Here is an 18,283-nt window from a genome sequence, read left to right on the forward strand (position 1 = left end):
AAACAGCACCTTCTGCTGGAAAAGTTATGGCTACGGTGTTTTTCGATTCCGAAGGACTCTTGTTTGAGGACATCATGCCAAGTGGAACCACCATAAATTCTGATGCATATGTGACGACACCGAAGAAACCTCAAGCTCGACTGAGTCGTGTTCAACCACATCGGCAAAAGCAGGATGTTTTGCTGTTGCACGACAATGCACGGCCACATGTGAGTCAAAAAACCATGGAAGCCATCACAAAACTCAGATGGACAACACTGAAACACCCGCGTTACAGTCCTGACCTGGCTCCATGTGACTATCATCTCTTTGGGAAACTGAAAGACTCCCGCCATGGAACAAGGTTTGAAGATGATGACTCCCTTGTGCACGCTGCCAAACAGTGGCTCCAACTGGTTGGTCCAGAATTTTACCGTGCGGGTATACAGGCGCTGGTGCTGGTTCCAAGATGGCGTAAGGCAGTTGAGATGGAAATTATGTGGAGAAATGAAACAATTGTTCCTAAATGATGTATCTACACACTGTAAAACTTTCAGACATGTATAATAAAAGATAGATTTTAAAATAAAATAGTATGCATTTCTTTTGGAGTGACCCTCGTAACATCGAACAACACGCAAGTGCTACGAACATGCTTCAGAAACTCAAATGGGAATCTCTGCAACGGAACAGAATCGAGAAAATTTAGAGAACCGGTATTTGAATGTGACTGTAGAGAGTTTCTCCTGCCTTCGACATACATTGCGAGGAAAAACCAATCTCTTGGTTCAAATGACTTTGAGCACTATGGGACTTAACTTCTGAGGTCATTAGTCCCCTAGCACTTAGAACTACTTAAACCTAACTAACTTATGGACATCATACACATCCATGCCCGAGGCAGGATTCGAACCTGAGACCGTAGCGGTCGCGCTCTTCCAGACTCTAGCGCCTACAAGCGCTCGGCCACTCCGGCCGGCAAACCAATCTCTGTTTGCCGGTGTAGCAGAAGAGGAAATTCCTAGTGGTAGTAATAAGGTGAAGCCTCCGCAATCCGCCGTAGGGTGGATTGCGGAATACCTATATAGATGTAGACATTATCAAGTGAAAGTTTCTATCATAATCAGGCAGGAAACAGAGTTGTGAAACCGGGTAAATCTTTTGGAACGCCTTATACTGGAGGTCATTTTGCCAGCATATTGCCCGGGCAGTGCGCCGCCGGCGCTGACCCACCTGGCAGCCGATGCCGAGCACGAAGAGCATGAAGAAGAAGAGCGCCGACCAGAGCTGCGGCAGCGGCATGCGCAGCACCGCCTCGGGGTAGGCGACGAATGCGAGGCCCGGGCCGGAGGCGACCACCTCGGACACCGGCTCGCCCATCTCGTGCGCCATGAAGCCCAGCACGCTGAACACCACGAAGCCCGCCAGCACGCCCGTCAGAGCGTTCGTCGCCGACACCACGATCGCGTCCCTGTGGGCACCACCTCGTTCTGAGTCAACGTTGCCTGTACCATTTCTGGTTCTTGCAGCCAAGAGCACTTTATTGTCAATCAGAGCGTAATAAGTATTGCAGCCACCAACTGACTTCATCAGATTTTGCTCACTACTGTCCATTAAAATTGCTAAACCAAGAATAAATGCAGATGATAAACGGGTATTCATTGGACAAATATATTATAATAGAACTGACATGTGATTACATTTTCACGCAATTTGGGTGCGTAGATCCTGAGAAATCAGTACCCAGAACAACCACCTCTGGCCGTAATAACGGCCTTGATACGCCTGGGCATTGAGTCAAACTGAGTTTGGATGGCGTGTGCAGGTACAGCTGCCCATGAAGCTTCAACACGATAGCACAGTTCATCAAGAGTAGTGACTGGCGTATTGTGACGAGCCAGTTGCTAGGCCATTATTGACAAGACGTTGTCATCTGGTGAGAGTTCTGGAGAATGTGCTGGCCAGGGCAGCAGTCTAAAATTTTCTGTATCCAGAAAGGCCAGTACAGGACCAGCAACATGCCGTCGTGCATTATCCTGCTGAAATTTAGGGTCTCGCAGGGATCGAAAGAAGGGTAGAGCCACGGGTAGTAACACATCTAAAATGTAGCGTCCACTGTTCAAAGTGCCGTCAATGCAAAGAAGAGGTCACCGAGACGAGTAACCAATGGCACCCCATACCATCACGCCGGGTGATACGCCAGTACGACGATGTCGAATACACGCTTCCAATGTGCGTTCACCGCGATGTCGCCAAACACGGTTGCGACCATCATAATGCTATATACAAAACCTGGATTCGTCCGAAAAAAAAATGACATTTTGACATTCGTGCACCCAGTTTCGTCGTTGAGTACACCATCGCAGGCGCTCCTGTTTGTGATGCAGCGTGAAGGTGCAAATGGCTCTGAGCACTATGGGACTTAACATCTGTGATCATCAGTCCCCTAGAACTTAGAACTACTTAAACCTAACTAACCTAAGGACAGCACACACATCCATGCCCGAGGCAGGATTCGAACCTGCGACCGTAGCGGTCATGCGGTTCCAGACTGAAGCGCCTAGAACCGCACGGCCACTTCGGCCGTCGCAGCGTGAAGGGCAACTGCAGCCATGGTCTCCGGGCTGATAGTCCATGCTGCTGCAAACGCCGTCGAACTGTTCGTGCAGATGGTTGTTGTCTTGCAAACGTCCCCATCTGTTGACTCAGAGATCGAGACGTGGCTGCACGATCCGTTACTGCCATGCGGATAAGATGCGTGTCATCTCGAATGCTAGTGATACGAGGCCGTTGGAATCCAACACGGCGTTCCGTATTACCCTCCCGAACCCACTGATTCCATATTCTGCTAACAGTCATTGGATCTCGACCAACGCGAGCAGCAATGTCGCCATATGATAAGCCGCAATCGCGATAGGCTACAATCCGAACTTTATCAAAGTCGGAAACGTGATGGTACGCATTCCTCCTCCTTACACGAGGCATCACAACAACGTTTCACGAGGCAACGCCGGTCAACTGTTGTTTGTGTATGAGAAATCGGTTGGAAACTTTCCTCATTTCAGCACGTTGTAGGGATCGCCACCGGCGCCAACCTTGTGTGAATGCTCTGAAAAGCTCATCATTTGCATATCTCAGCATCTTCTTCCTTTCGGTTAAATTTCGCTTCTGCAGCACGTCGTCTTCGTGGTGTAGCAATTTTAAGGGCCAGTTGTGTAGATCCGTCATATAGCTCTGGATGTGGGATTGCGGCTGATCGATAACTCGTAGAAATACGAAACCAACAGCCATAATTCTTCCTGAAATTTTATTAATTATTTAAGAAACCAATTTCGACGCTCCATTACCTTTATCTTCTTGTTGTCTTGCGTTTGGAGTTCACACGTTGAGTAAATCGAAGTCCACTGTATCCAGTTTAATACATTTGGTATATATCCTATGCGGGCCAATGTTTTGAAGTCTACATTCAGTTTTCACATTGGGGCGTGAAGTTGGCGGTAATAAGGCGTAGAAACTAATTGCTTCAATAATAAAAATTTAGAAAGAATTTTGGCTGTTGATATGTTTCTTCGGCGATTCATTAAAAAGTATTTATTGGTGTACGTGAGCGAGGAATGCTACACATGTCGTTTTGGAACCATAGTTCGGTGACTTCTCTTGTTTCACTGCTGTGACCCCGGAGGAGGGATCCCGCCCTCTGACTGGATACCGGGGCGGTATATGTGCCCCAAACCCTACAGCTTCATTAACAAGTTTCTTGTGCGGGCCATTTTTGCAACAACTGTATACACATTACAGTAGTTCAAAAGAAAAACGCATTTGGCATTTTGGACATTCAGTTTTTTTAATTACCTTGTGCACGCAGAAGAGTTTCGCCTTAATTACAAACCAACTTAAATGGATGTCAGATCAGCGTCTGATTCGTGATTTCTAAGCTAAACAGTTTTCTCTCTTTTGCTTGAAAGTTTGCACTTTTCCTTTTTGTCACACTCTTTTTCAACATATAGCAGTTCTATTGCAATTTTTGTGTGTCATACATTTACAGAATTGTCCCATTCGAATAACTCCTTCGTGATGCATCGTTTTCTCTGTTTGTTGTTTGTTTGTTTGTTTGCTGCATTTTTAGAACTGTATATTGCACCCAAAAGGCTGGCCACTGTCGCCGAGCGGTTCTAGGCGCTTCAGTCCGGAACTGCTCTGCTGCTGTGGTCGCAGGTTCGAATTCTGCGTCGGGCATGGTTGTGGTTGATGTCTTTAGGTTAGTTAGGTTTAAGTAGTCTACGTCAAGGGGACTGATGACCTCAGATGTTGAGTCCCATAGTGCTCAGAGCCATTTCATTTTGTACCCAAATTTTATCGTTAAAAATTTCAACTTGTATACTCGCAAAGTGAGTGCACTTAATGTAGGTTAGCTTCGTCTTACCACAGAATACTTGCTAGTCGACTTAAACAAGCTTCACTTCGAAAGCTTTAAAAAAAAGATTTCAAAGATCTGAATTGTTTCAGTATTTGGTACTAAAATCTCTGTTAACAATTTTTTCAATAGTAAAGCATAATAACTTTAAAGTATAATATTTAATTCTGCACTACCTAAAATTAATCTTAATAAGCACCTTACTATAACATGTAAACAATGTTAGAGATGGCCCTTAACATTTCTATCATCGCCCTGTCACGTTAATTCGGTAAGGGACAATACTTTATGTACCTGCTGAAATAAATACTCATATTTACCTAATTAGCAACAACTTTTTATACCCATTTCCGTTCAGGAATATATTAAGGATCTCTATATGAATCGTAGTTATCCACATCAGCCTCAGATTCGCACAAATCATGCCTGAAAAGGCACGAACAACGCAAATGGCAACCTTTTGTTTGATATCTACGAACGTTTACAAGCACACATACCTGTATTAACAATGTTGCCATTTAGCAAGAATCTAAAATCTGAGAAAGAGCTACCGCATCTCGGGTTATTGTGAAACTATCACCTAATATGAATAAAGCACAGTTTTCCACGTTTTACATACAAAAACTGTGTTTCTCATCGACCGCCCCTTAACAGCCGAGATCTTCAAATTACGTATTAAGAAACCTTTATCTGCTGTTCATCCGCGTTTGGAAAGCATATTAATTACATGTTTGGATTATTATGCACGTGGGTTTGTAAACCGCCAAGTAACGTGAGATCGAGATTTCGTGACGATTGTGGTTTTGTTATTTTAACCAACGCTAACGGCGTGAATAAAGTAACTGGCATCGGTTCAGAAATTTCGGCTACGACACTCAATAGTCTAAGCCAAAATATTCGAGTCACATATGGGAGCAATCCAACTCAGCCAGCAGGAAGAGATCAGTATCCGGCGCCTCCCCTGTCACTCCAGATCCATACGATTCACAGAATCTTCCGATCTTCTCCGATGTGTTACGATACAACTGCGACCGCCACACAGATTGGAGACTCTGCAAAAATGATGCCGCTACCTTGGTTACAGGGGTAGCTCGTAGCGAAAAGGCTATACCCAAATAACCGATGAAACCATGGTAAGCGCTCTAAATCGAGGTAGCTGATCTACAATTAGACAGTTGGACGTGTACACTACGTAAGTTGGTTTACTTAATTAAGACCTTTGTTGTCGATGTAGGAACGACAAACATTCCATAGTTTCTCTAATAATTGTTACTACCTTCAAATTAGTAAACAATTCACGTTATATAAATTAAGGACCATCAACAGTCGATTTCTATTTACAGATATTTATTTCCGATACTTATTTGTTAGCGAATGCCATATAATCACGATTTTCAACATTCACTTGAGACTTTAGGCACCTGAAAGATATGTAATGTAAATGAGAAAACACTTGAGCACCATCTAATAGAAACCGCAGCGCCTTAGAACAACTGCACGTTGTGAGAAACTGCTTCGCTAGTAGCCAGAAACGAAATTGCTAAGAGATCAGCTATGTTCTCGGCCGATATGCATTCCGTATGTTAAAAGTACGATCCAGACGCAGTTGTGTCAGTAAACACAATCTAACTTCCAGCGACAACTTGCGGATATCTCGTTAGCAAAATTGCATGAAGGAAAATTTAAATATGTCGGCCGATTTCTCTTTTAAGAAGAAGGGAATTTTTCTGCGTCTTCGACTGTTTGCTCTCCTTATAACTAACGAATAGTTTCTCTGAAACACAGCGTTCTCAAGAGACTTATGCGCAGGGTCTCAGAGGTCAGGTCGCTTCTGAAATCAGGCAATACGAGAAAGCTGTAACAACGTCTCATTACTTCGGCATTAGTCGGTCCTGTGCTCCATTTTCTCGTGCCCGGCACTCCGTAGTTAAAGCAATATTAGCTGCCACTGCTGCTGTTACAACTATATTGCATTCAACAAAGTTATTGGAATCTAAATACGCCGTCTTCGAAAAAAGAGTAATCTGTGTCCTACTTCTGTTAAATATTTCTCATGCAGTGCTCCCAGTTTCTTTTCTGATTTATTGTAGCTTTATGTAGTGTAATTAATTCCATCTGCAGTTACATTGGCAGCGTCTTAAGCACAACATCCACTACGAAGGAGCGCTGCTGTTTTGCCTTTTAGTGGTAGCTCTCCGTAATACTAATCCCATGACCATTTGTCACATTTACGTTGTTCGGTAGTATGGGTCGCAGGACGTAAAGAAGACCGTAGCACACTCGATTTTGCATGTACCCCTTCAGCTGAGAAAACGACCTGCTCCCAATACATTGCTCACTGTTTAACCAAACCTGAAGAAAGAGGCTCATTTCAATGTCTGAAAGGAAATGTTCAAGAAATTCCAGAGCAAATTCAAAATCCTTATGTAACATCATAACAAATGACTAAATTTGGATATATTTGTACTAATCAAAAACTAAAGACTAGCCAATTGTTTTTATGTTTCAAAATGAACCGATGCCGTCAGAAGTGACTAATTACACAAGGAGACTGGCCATTTGTGGCGAAACAAGCGCTGTATCATTGAGAGATACGGAGGCGAGCGGATGTGCCGAGACATACCACAGTTCACTGCTCCTAGCACCACATCACAACGCGTCTGTTCAAAAAAATGGTCCAAAGGGCTCTGAGCACTATGGGATTTAACATCAGACCCCTAGAACTTAGAACTACTTAAACCTAACTAACCTAAGGAAATCACAACACACATCCACTCGCGAGGCAGGATTCGAACCTGCGACCGTAGCGGTCACGCGGTTCCAGATTGAAGCGCCTAGAACCGCTCGGCCACACGGGACGGCCCATAACGCGTCTGTGCGTAGCATACAAACTACTGCGCCATAATCTAAGAATGAAATTAAAAGTTAAAGTAGCTTTTCCAAACTTTGTCAACATGTTTCACTATATTAATGTTTAAATTGTTAAACCTGAGAGTCATCAGACGAATATGTTTCCCTAAATACATCGTTTTAAATAAAAAACAAATTGTGCTAAATAATAAAGCCAGAAAGACAAAAACTGGTCAGAATATGCAGTTGTATGTCAAAATTAACTGTTACAAATTTCGACTCGATGAGAGTAATATTTTCATCAAAATCGGCGTTTTTACGAAAAATTGAAGGCGCTAAATATTAGACTCAGTAAGATGAAAATTCGTTCGAAGCTTCAGTGTGGTATAAAATCATTAACTATGTGACTCCATTAAGCTACCTCTAATAGTTTTCAAGTAGTTGACTAAAAACTAAATTTGGAACATAAACGTCCCTACTTGTAGGAGATTAAGTATCTATTATATTAATGACAGACAGTTGTGATTACACCACTTGATTACATGCGTTAAATAATAAAGCTATAATAAGTTTCGAGACCTTAATCTAAAAAACAGTCAATATAAGGACTCTTAAAGAAGTAGTTTAGAGAGCGTGTTCTACTGTCGGTTCCCCTCTAAACATTCTAGCTGAAAAAGTTTAAATGCAGTCGAACTGATATTTTTTCTGTAATTAAAGCCAGCTTAGCTCCATTCATATAAAAATTACGAAGACTGTAAATTGATACACAACAGTTTTAGAAAATAACCTGTGTCTGAGAAAGCGGACATTTGGATGCTGCTACCTAGCCTTAGAGCAAATGGCAGCAGATGTTCCGTTTGGCCTTCCGCTGCACCCACATATAAATACGGCCTGAGACAGCGACACACACTTCGCACCCATCTGTCGACCAGACCGCGTTAGTCAAACGCCTGCTTACGCGCTGCCTAGGGTGACGTCACAGCCAGGCTGCTCCTAAACGCCTGTTTTCGGTACAAATAGAAAGTGAATTCGCGAGGACTGTATACCGTCCTGGATCCCTTAGATTTCGCGGAAATAACTGTTTGTGTGTGGCCTGTGGTGCTAACCAAATCGCGTTGCAGGTAGTGAGATTATTTCCCACTTTCGTGCCGAGCAGTTAACTCTAATGACTAGAAGTCAGGGCGATAAACCATTTAATTGGAACTTACAGTAGACATCGCCTCTTAACTGGTCATAGTGCAGTTCATTACAGCGACAACATCACTATTATTAAACTTCCTGGCAGATTAAAACTGTGTGCCCGACCGAGACTCAAACTCGGGACCTTTGCCTTTCGCGGGCAAGTGCTCTACCATCTGAGCTACCGTAGCACGACTCAGGCCCGGTACTCACAGCTTTACTTCTGCCAGTATCCGTCTCCTGCCTTCCAATACTGGCAGAAGTAAAGCTGTGAGTACCGGGCGTGAGTCGTGCTTCGGTAGCTCAGATGGTAGAGCACTTTCCCGCGAAAGGCAAAGGTCCCGAGTTCGAGTCTCGGTCGGGCACACAGTTTTAATCTGCCAGGAAGTTTCATATCAGCGCACACTCCGCTGCAGAGTGAAAATCTCATTCTGGAATCATTATTATTATTATCAACCTTATTATCAAGAAGAAGACTATTTTGTGCGTGTGAAATTTTACTGAATATATGAATCAGCTAGAAATCAAAATTTTTATTCATAATCATAGTTCCTGATCCCGCTGAATAAGTAGAGAGTAGAAATACTTATTTCGGAGAGCACAAGAAGAATGTGGAACTGCAGACTGGGACTATAGTGAGCATGTTCTCCGTCACTTTCTATCTGACAGAAAAAATAGTTTTCAGGCTCTCGTAAAAGACGGCGATGAGTGAACAAATATAACATTTCATATTCAATTATCCACGCGGAGATCCACGCATTGTTTTACAGGCTCGAAGAAAGTTAATGGTGAATGATTTACAATAATTTATGTGCTACCATTCATAGATGAAATTGGAGGGAGGGGGGAGGGGACGAAAATATTGCATAACTATTCAACGTTAGGCGTGTTATGGGGCCCCTTAGGGACATGGCTGCTGGGAGGGGAAAGGAAACCAGTGTGCACCCCGTGTTCATACCGGGTGGAGTCATTCCAGGTGTGGAACGGGTCCTCCCAGATGCCATGAAGAGAACAGGGTGCAGCCAACTGCAGGTGGTGTCTCACGTCGGTACCAATGATGTGTGTCACTTTGTATCAGAAGAGATTCTCTCTGGTTTCGAGTGGCTAACATAAATGGCAAAAGGTGCCAGTCTTGCTTGCAAGATAAAAGCTGAACATTTCAGCATAGTCGACAGGACCAATTGCGGACTTCGGGTCTGAATCAGAGGCTCAGATGGTTCTGGGACCGTGTAGGCTGCAGATTTCTCGACTTGCGCCAAAGGGTAGTTGGATTTCGGGCTCCGCTGAATAGGTCAGGTGTCCACTATACGCAAAGGCGACTATACGGGTAGCAGGGGCTGTGTGGCGTGGACTGGGCGGTTTTTTAGGTTAGAGGGTCTCGGGAAAATACAAGAAGGGCTTCAGTTACAAAGGGTAAAGGCCGAACACAGGAAGAACGTAGATACAGGAACCATCGATATAAAAGTTGTAAATTGTCGTAGCTGTGTTGGGAAAGTACCAGAGCTCCTAACGCTAATAAAAAACACTGATGCTGAAATCTTTATTGGCATTGAAAGCTGGCTAAAGACGGATATAAGCTGCGCCGAAATTTTTGCGAAGAACCTGCTGGTGCTTCGAAAGGATAGGCTAAACACGGTTGGCGGTGGCGTGTTTGTTGCTGGCCGAAGTAGTTTATCTTTGTCTCGAAATTGAAGTAGATAGTTCTTGTGGGTTAGTATGGGTGGAGGTCATTGTTGGCAATCAGAATAAAATAATATTTGGATCCTTTTACAGACCTCCCAATTCAGATGATACAGTTGCTGAAAGGTTCAAAGGAAACTTGAGTTTTCTTTGCATCCGTTCCCTCGACGAAAGATCAGTACCCAAAGAATGGAAGGTTGCACAGGTCACACCAATACTCAAGAAAGGTAGTAGGAGTAATCTACTAAATTACAGGCCCATATCATTAACGTCGATACAGACCAGGATTTTGTTCGAACAGCCGGCCGGGGTGGCCGAGCTGTTCTAGGCGCTTCAGTCTGGAGCCGCGCGACCGCTATGGTCGCAGGTTCGAATCCTGCCTCGGGTATGGGTGTGTGTGACGTCCTTAGGTTAGTTGGGTTCAAGTAGTTCTAAGTTCTAGGGGACTCATGACCTCAGATGTTAAGTCCCATAGTGCTCAGAGCCATTTGAACAAATGCCAACCGAAAGAAATGGCTCTGAGCACTAGGGGACTTAACATCTGAGGTCATCAGTCCCGTAGAACTTAGAACTACTCGAAGCTAACTAACGTAAGGACATCACACACACCCATGCCCGAGGCAAGATTCGAACCTGCGACCGTAGCGGTAGCACGGCTCCAGACTGAAGCGCCTAGAACAGCTCGGCCACTGCAGCCGGCCCAACCGAAACAGCAAAGCATAAGAACTTAGCGTCTGTATACACAAGAACACAATGCATTAAGCCGAGCAATTAGTCTCATTGGAATGACCCTTTTCTTTGAGGACAGAAAGTCCTCGTATCTCTACAGCAAGAGTAGTTTCTGTTCTGCTAATTAGTTCAGTAGAGAAATTTTGTCACAAAGAACGGGTGTGCTACACAGCTGTAGGCCTGTAAAAGGCAGTACATACATAAACAACGGGCATAGTGAAAGTGGAAAATAAGAACTCCAATCCCCTGTTGAAATGTGTGTAAACAGCTTCTTGCAACTTTCATGTACGTACAAGTTGAACAGACACGTATGTTTTACCGTGATTGACTTTTGTATAGATTGTTACGAAGGAAGGCGAAAGCTTCTCTGCTGGTCAGAGACATTACTTTTTTTACCAATTTCGCTGTACTCAGAATTTATTCTACCCACAAATTTCTGTAGGTATGGTCAAAGGGTGCCAAATCCGGTGAATAGACTACTTCAAACCGCTCAGTTTTGCTGTTGATAAAGTACCATTGTAATCAAGATGGGGTGCCTCCGAAGGGGACGGTGTGTAAACTGCTCTCTCCTGTTGCTTCCGTCGGCTGACGATGCTGAAGCAGCAAGTAGTCTACGTCATTGTTACTGGGGCACCAGCCAAGCAACCTGTCGCCGCGCCGGGCTGAAGCACTAACTCTCCGCGTCCTGATCGATGCCTTAATAAGGCGACGCCGGTGTGCTCGTTACCACGCGCGAGACGTCGCTAGAGAGAGATTTACGTCCGCTCGCGCCGCCGCCTCTCCATTTCCCACCCACTCCTCCGCGACACCCTTCCACTCGTATCGCCTCGCCGCAGCGTCGCCCGACGTGGACAAGTCTGTGGCCGGGGATAAAATCCTACCTCTTCCTCCGATGGGCCGCCGGCGAGAGTAATATGACGCGGCCCGGCGGATACAAGGAGAGCGCAGCGAGAGAGACGCGTAAATCAGGGTGTCTCTGCGAGGCAGGAGTGGGTTTTGCAGGAGACACCCTCCACAACTGCGGGAGATAAATTCGGCGGCGAACACCTCTTTCCTTCCGGCACCACCGCAGCGCCTGTTTCCCTAGCACGCGCTCGACGTGCGGGGGAGGGAGAAATCTGGTCGCACCGCACTTTGGACACGATCGTAAACACGTGTTGTGTGCGCCGGCGCGCCGTACTTCAAACTGCGCAGCGGAGCCCGTGTGCGGCTGCGCGCCATTATGGCCGCCAGTAAATGGTGCAAAGTGGCGATGCTGTGGCGCGCCGGCACGTACAGAGATAAGGTAAACAGCCCGTCACGCCCATTTGTCAGATCCTCTCCGCGCCGTGCCTACGGCCCGCGAACACAAAATTACGGAGTTGTAATTCTTTCGCAAGCCCGCAATACATTTTACTGGAAACTCCTGTGTGGCAACGTACAGTCAAAGGCGAGCGCGCATTAAAACAGGGACTGTGGTACATTATCATTTCTTCGTTTTAACATGAACGCTCCGAACGTTTCATAAACCGTTAAAATATTGTGATGTAAATCTTTTAGACGGCAACACAGATGTATATATTATCAGATATGTTCGCGAGTTCCAAAGCCCAAGCGGTGTACCGCTTTCTCGGAACCACACAGTGGTGGGTGACCCGCATGCCTCACACTTTTGTCATACGCGCACCATGCCGGTTTACAGAGGTTAGTGATCTGCTGTTATCTGGACTCCGCATATTCGTCACAAAGGCTAAGCCACTTCTGACGGCCTTACTACTATTCGGAACGAAAGTTCATTCCTCGTACAAATAAATAGTAGCAGTTTGTCCTGCTTCCTTCATATTATTTAGGAAGGTGGGAAATTTCGCTTCACAGACACTCATTTTAGGAGACAGCTACCATTTCTGCTGATATACATCGTGTTCGGAAATTCCCGTTGTATACTTCAAGGATCTATAGAGGGGAGTTAGTACATAATGTTTTGAGTAGGAGCCCATTTCCGGAAACATAGCGTTTCCGTTCTACAGACATTTTAAAACATATTTGCTAGGCAGGTATGCATCTTGGTGGTCATGATGTGGGATGGTGACGTCGGATCCGTTGATGTCATTTGACGTCTGTCCTATGTCTTTCACCTGGTTCCAGTCTCATTCACGTATCTGTGGCTTTTAGAGCAACATGGTTGAATACGCGTTTGCACAATACACCGACATGTTCCTTCAGAATGGCGAATCTCACGTTAATGGAAGAGTTGCTTGTCGCCTTTGACAAGATCGTTGTAGACAACGTCTGATTATCGCATATTCTTTTCGCCACGGTTACGCAACGACTTCGAGAAATGCTACCTCCATCGTCAGTGGGCATGATTGTGATGCTCCAACGAGGCGCCTCACACCCGAAATGGAAGAGACCGTACTTTATCACGTTGAAGAGAACAATTCAACGAGTACACGAGCAATTTGTTTGGCTATTATTGAATAGAAATGTAAAAGAAGTGACAGTATTGTGTTCCTCGTAATCAATTACTTGTAAAAGTGATCGTGTTACCAACATGTTTTCAAATGGTTGTAACACGGGAACGGTATGTTTCCGGGCACAGACTCAAATTCAAAATATTATAAACTCGCTCCCCTCAACAAGTTCTAGAAGTTTTCTGAACACCCCTATAGGTGTTGTCAAAACTGAAATAGTGGACATTGGCGTACTCTCCAATGTCATCTCAATGTTCGGATTTTCAACAGTCTTGACAGTTTCGTGTCACCATATGTGAATCCGACATTATTGTTTTACTTATTTTTTTCATTTTGAACTTCTTATAGCCCCTGTAGGACTTCCTCACCATTACTTTCACAACACTTTTATTTTTGAGACGACTGGCGTTCTTCGGACCTAAGTTATCAGTGACAACTGGTTTCAATAAGTCTGACTTCCGTTGGTGGTTGAGTCAGTAGTGCTCGTCATCGCACGTCGGAACGCGTATTAAAGCATCTAGACTAGATGGGGCAGTATACTTTGCAGATACTTCTGTGATAGTGCCTCAGACCATTTGTTATTAATCTGGGTGCCATGATTTTCATTTCTAGTACTAAGAGTTTTGAACTTAGTAAGTCAGTAGCACGGGGTTCTTATAAAAATTTTATATACAATTTTTTGCCCAGAATTACTCTGACGATGTACCTTCATGAATCGAAACCGGTTTTATCAGTCTATGACAGACTACAATAAAGTAGTTCATGCCACAAATTGGATTCTCAATCGACACACAGTGTTCTCGTGTAGTGAAAAAGTATTTTACTACGTCATTTGTGGAAAATACTTGATATAGTTACGTATGAATCACAACATCTCACTATGATGTGGAGAATGGAAGCGCTTGCCACACGAAAACATGACAAGCTACTTGTAGTAATTAACACAAAAGTGATCCAGGAAGTTTATGCACACCAAATGTAAAGAATAAATAAAAAAAGAAAACGAAACATGTTTGGGTACTGAGAAAAAAGGTGTATTGCATAACTGGCGGACCTCATATCCAAATATTTTACCAATATTTCAACACCTCAGAATATTTTAAATTGTTTGGGCGTTCCTTTCAGTATGTAAGATCTTACAGAGTTAGATTACGTCCTCCTTTTGCAAGAAGATAGGATCGTTAGCCACTATAAATATCGTCGTCAGATGTTTCCCAGATCACCGGTTCAGCGAACGTAAGACCTCCTTCTTCCGCAATTAGAGTATTCAACCTCCTCCTGTTACGATACCCCTTTTCTTCCTTCGACTTCCTAGGCTTCTTCGGCCTAACAGTGTATGGTATCAGCGTTCGATACCTCATTTGTTAAGCGTCGCAGTTATCGACCGCGGTCCGTACTAGTATGGCTGGACCCGCGAGTCAAGACTAGCGCCGTTCCGCGGCTTGTACCAAGTCTCTAGCGAGCTCTCGTCCACTCTTCCAAGTAGGAAAGTGGTATAGCCTTCAGCTGATAGGAAGCAACCTCTAACAAGGCGCTTAGCTAAAGTATGGCCTATGTGATGCCTCTATATCTCTCTGTTTGGAATTACACTCCTGGAAATGGAAAAAAGAAAACATTGACACCGGTGTGTCAGACTCACCATACTTGCTCCGGACACTGCGAGAGGGCTGTACAATCAATGATCACACGCACGGCACAGCGGACACACCAGAACCCGCGGTGTTGGCCATCGAATGGCGCTAGCTGCGCAGCATTTGTGCACCGCCGCCGTCAGTGTCAGCCAGTTTGCCGTGGCATACGGAGCTCCATCGCAGTCTTTAACACTGGTAGCATGCCGCGACAGCGCGGACGTGAACCGTATGTGCAGTTGACGGACTTTGAGCGAGGGCGTATAGTGGGCATGCGGGAGGGCGGGTGGACGTACCGCCGAATTGCTCAACACGTGGGGCCCTTAGGCCTCCACAGTACATCGATGTTGTCGCCAGTGGTCGGCGGAAGGTGCACGTGCCCGTCGACCAGGGACCGGACCGCAGCGACGCACGGATGCACGCCAAGACCGTAGGATCCTACGCAGTGCCGTAGGGGACCGCACCGCCACTTCCCAGCAAATTAAGGACACTGTTGCTCCTGGGGTATCGGCGAGGACCATTCGCAACCGTCTCCATGAAGCTGGGCTACGGTCCCGCACACCGTTAGGCCGTCTTCCAATCACGCCCTAACATCGTGCAGCCCGCCTCCAGTGGTGTCGCGACAGGCGTGAATGGAGGGACGAATGGAGACGTGTCGTCTTCATCGATGAGAGTCGCTTCTGCCTTGGTGCCAGTGATGGTCGTATGCGTGTTTGGCGCCGTGCAGGTGAGCGCCACAATCAGGACTGCATACGACCGAGGCACACAGGGCCAACACCCGGCATCATGGTGTGGGGAGCGATCTCCTACACTGGCCGTACACCTCTGGTGATCGTCGAGGGGACACTGAATAGTTCACGGTACATCCAAACCGTCATCGAACCCATCGTTCTAGCATTCCTAGACCGGCAAGGGAACTTGCTGTTCCAACAGGACAATACATGTCCGCATGTATCCCGTGCCACCCAACGTGTTCTAGAAGGTGTAAGTCAACTACCATGGCCAGCAAAATCTCCGGATCTGTCCCCCATTGAGCATGTTTGGGACTGAATGAATCGTCGTCTCACGCGGTCTGCACGTCCAGCACGAACGCTGGTCCAACTGAGGCGCCAGGTGGAAATGGCATGGCAAGCCGTTCCACAGGACTACATCCAGCATCTCTACGATCGTCTCAATGGGAGAATAGCAGCCTGCATTGCTGCGAAAGGTGGATATACACTGTACTAGTGCCGACATTGTGCATGCTCTGTTGCCTGTGTCTATGTGCCTGTGGTTCTGTCAGTGTGATCATGTGATGTATCTGACCCCAGGAATGTGTCAATAAAGTTTCCCCTTCCTGGGACAATGAATTCACGGTGTTCTTATTTCAATTTCCAGGAGTGTATATCCCTCCTGACTATGAAGACTTCTGTACCACCAGTTAAGTATAATATATTATTTTTTACCAGCGACTTCTACTCATTTTAGTCGTTGTAGACCCATACCATGCAGCCAGCTCCTTATAGGCTTCACTGACAAACCTACTACATATGCGAAGAAGAGATTTGTATGTTTCTATTTAGCACTGGCCACCAGTCATTCACTTTGGCGACGGTTCGTTCGTCGACATCATAACACAGAGTATAATTTCTGACTCTGTAAGGTCACCTACCACTGTTCACTCTCTCGATATGTTCAAACTCATTTCTTACTTTGTTTTCCATTTTGTTTCTTGTACTCAGTAGGTTTAAATCCTTCCTTTCGTTTCTTGATCTATCTATTCTGGTACAGCCTATCGCAGCCCCCGGAAATCTCATTGCCACTGCTGGATCTTACTTTCTTGTCTGGAAATGAGCCATGAGTCGCTCCCATAGAGCTGTGTGGAGACGCACATTGTTTACACCTTCATTTGTGTAATTTTTCACGTGTTGTTTCTAAAATGGCTGTTCTTTACTCCACGTAAGTTTCCAAATTTTGCTCCTTTCTTGCTTGCATCTTCGCCACATTCGTACATGATATCACACAACAGAAAATTAAATTGGGTGGCCTGTTCTACTACTTGACACGTGTCGCCTCCTCTCTATTTCTCTTCTGGGCGACTTCCGCTGCTTGGTTTCTCCTTTGGTCGTCCTGTGGACCTGCCGGCGCGCAACCGCCTATGTGCCGAATTTTCGCGGTGTGCAAACCTCTTTTGGAAAGCGCTGGGAGGAGGTTGGGGCTCCGAGCCTAAGCGGTCGGGATGACTATTGGCCGATTAGGTGGGACGCGACCACAGACTCCGTTCCGCGAGAGGCTGATGGCTATTTGTTTTCCAGCAGAAGTGTGGTGCGCCGCCGCCGCCCATTGTGTCCCCATCCGTCGGAGTGACCTCTTGTGGCAAGTTGTCAGTTAGCACTTCACTTGCAACCTTTTCCCTTGCCTGTGATTTCATCGGGAACGACCGTTGGTTGGTCGGTAGATCGTCTCAGCAGACGACGTGATTGCGTCGTCTGGCCGCAATTGGATTCTGTGCGACGTTGATGACTTAAAATTCATCCCTGTTGCTGCACAGTGACTGCTTTTAATATTTTTTGAGTGGCTTGTGGTATTGTTTTTTTGGTGGATCTGCGAAGAGGTCCAACTAATAGAGTCCTACTGGGATATACAGTGCAATTATTGCGCCGAGTCGTTAAACTCTTTTTTAATGTTTTTAGAATCACATGGGACATCGAATGCGGTATCCGTTAGCCCTAGCCGCCAGGGAGACGGCTTTCATGTAGAGGACACTGTGGACTGTTGATGACTGCTTTATATTGGTAAGGCGCAGTATTTGTATACAGCGAAATATTTAAATGAACACTCAGTGTTAACGCTGTCCAAGTACTGGATCTGTGAAGACAACTTGCTGTAACTATCTCTGATTAATATTAACCTCTTGTTTAAATCTCCGTCAGTATATCAGTATATACATATACATTTTCGCAGTTGTGTGGACAAATAAGTTTTATTGCAGTTATCTTTGATTATGGCTTGGGCTTAAGTGTATCTGCCATTTTAAAAAAAGGAACAGATTTTTAGGAAGTTCAAGTAGTGAATTTTTGGGCGTTTTTACGTGGTTACTGTCTAAGTTGATCTAACACTAATATCAGTTTGTCGGTTTTGCAGGCTGGACTAGTTAGCCTTATTGTATGCTGACCCAGCTCGTGATTATCCGACCGGCCAAAAAACTGTTCCGTTATCATATCCTTCATTCATCTTCATCTACTTCCTGTTCCCTTCCTATAACAATGTCTTCAAGTTTCTCTTGTATAGCCCCTCTATATATTGCTTTACGTTTTCAGCTTTCCCTTTTCCGCTAAGTACTGGCTTGCCATCTGAGCTCTTAATATTCATAATTTGCTTGTCGTTTCTCCAAA

General features: G+C 45.3%; 1 protein-coding gene across 1 annotated transcript in view; it reads right to left on the reverse strand.

Moving 5' to 3' along the window:
* Positions 1-18,283, reverse strand: part of LOC126354491 (sodium- and chloride-dependent GABA transporter 1-like) — a 287,334-nt gene that overhangs the window by 65,358 nt on the left and 203,693 nt on the right. Inside the window, exon 8 of the mRNA XM_050004222.1 lies at positions 1,213-1,450. Coding sequence (XP_049860179.1) covers positions 1,213-1,450 — 238 coding nt within the window. The remainder of the gene's footprint in view (positions 1-1,212; positions 1,451-18,283) is intronic.

The sequence above is a fragment of the Schistocerca gregaria genome, chromosome 1, assembly GCF_023897955.1.
Source record: "Schistocerca gregaria isolate iqSchGreg1 chromosome 1, iqSchGreg1.2, whole genome shotgun sequence".
Taxonomy (NCBI): domain Eukaryota; kingdom Metazoa; phylum Arthropoda; class Insecta; order Orthoptera; family Acrididae; genus Schistocerca; species Schistocerca gregaria.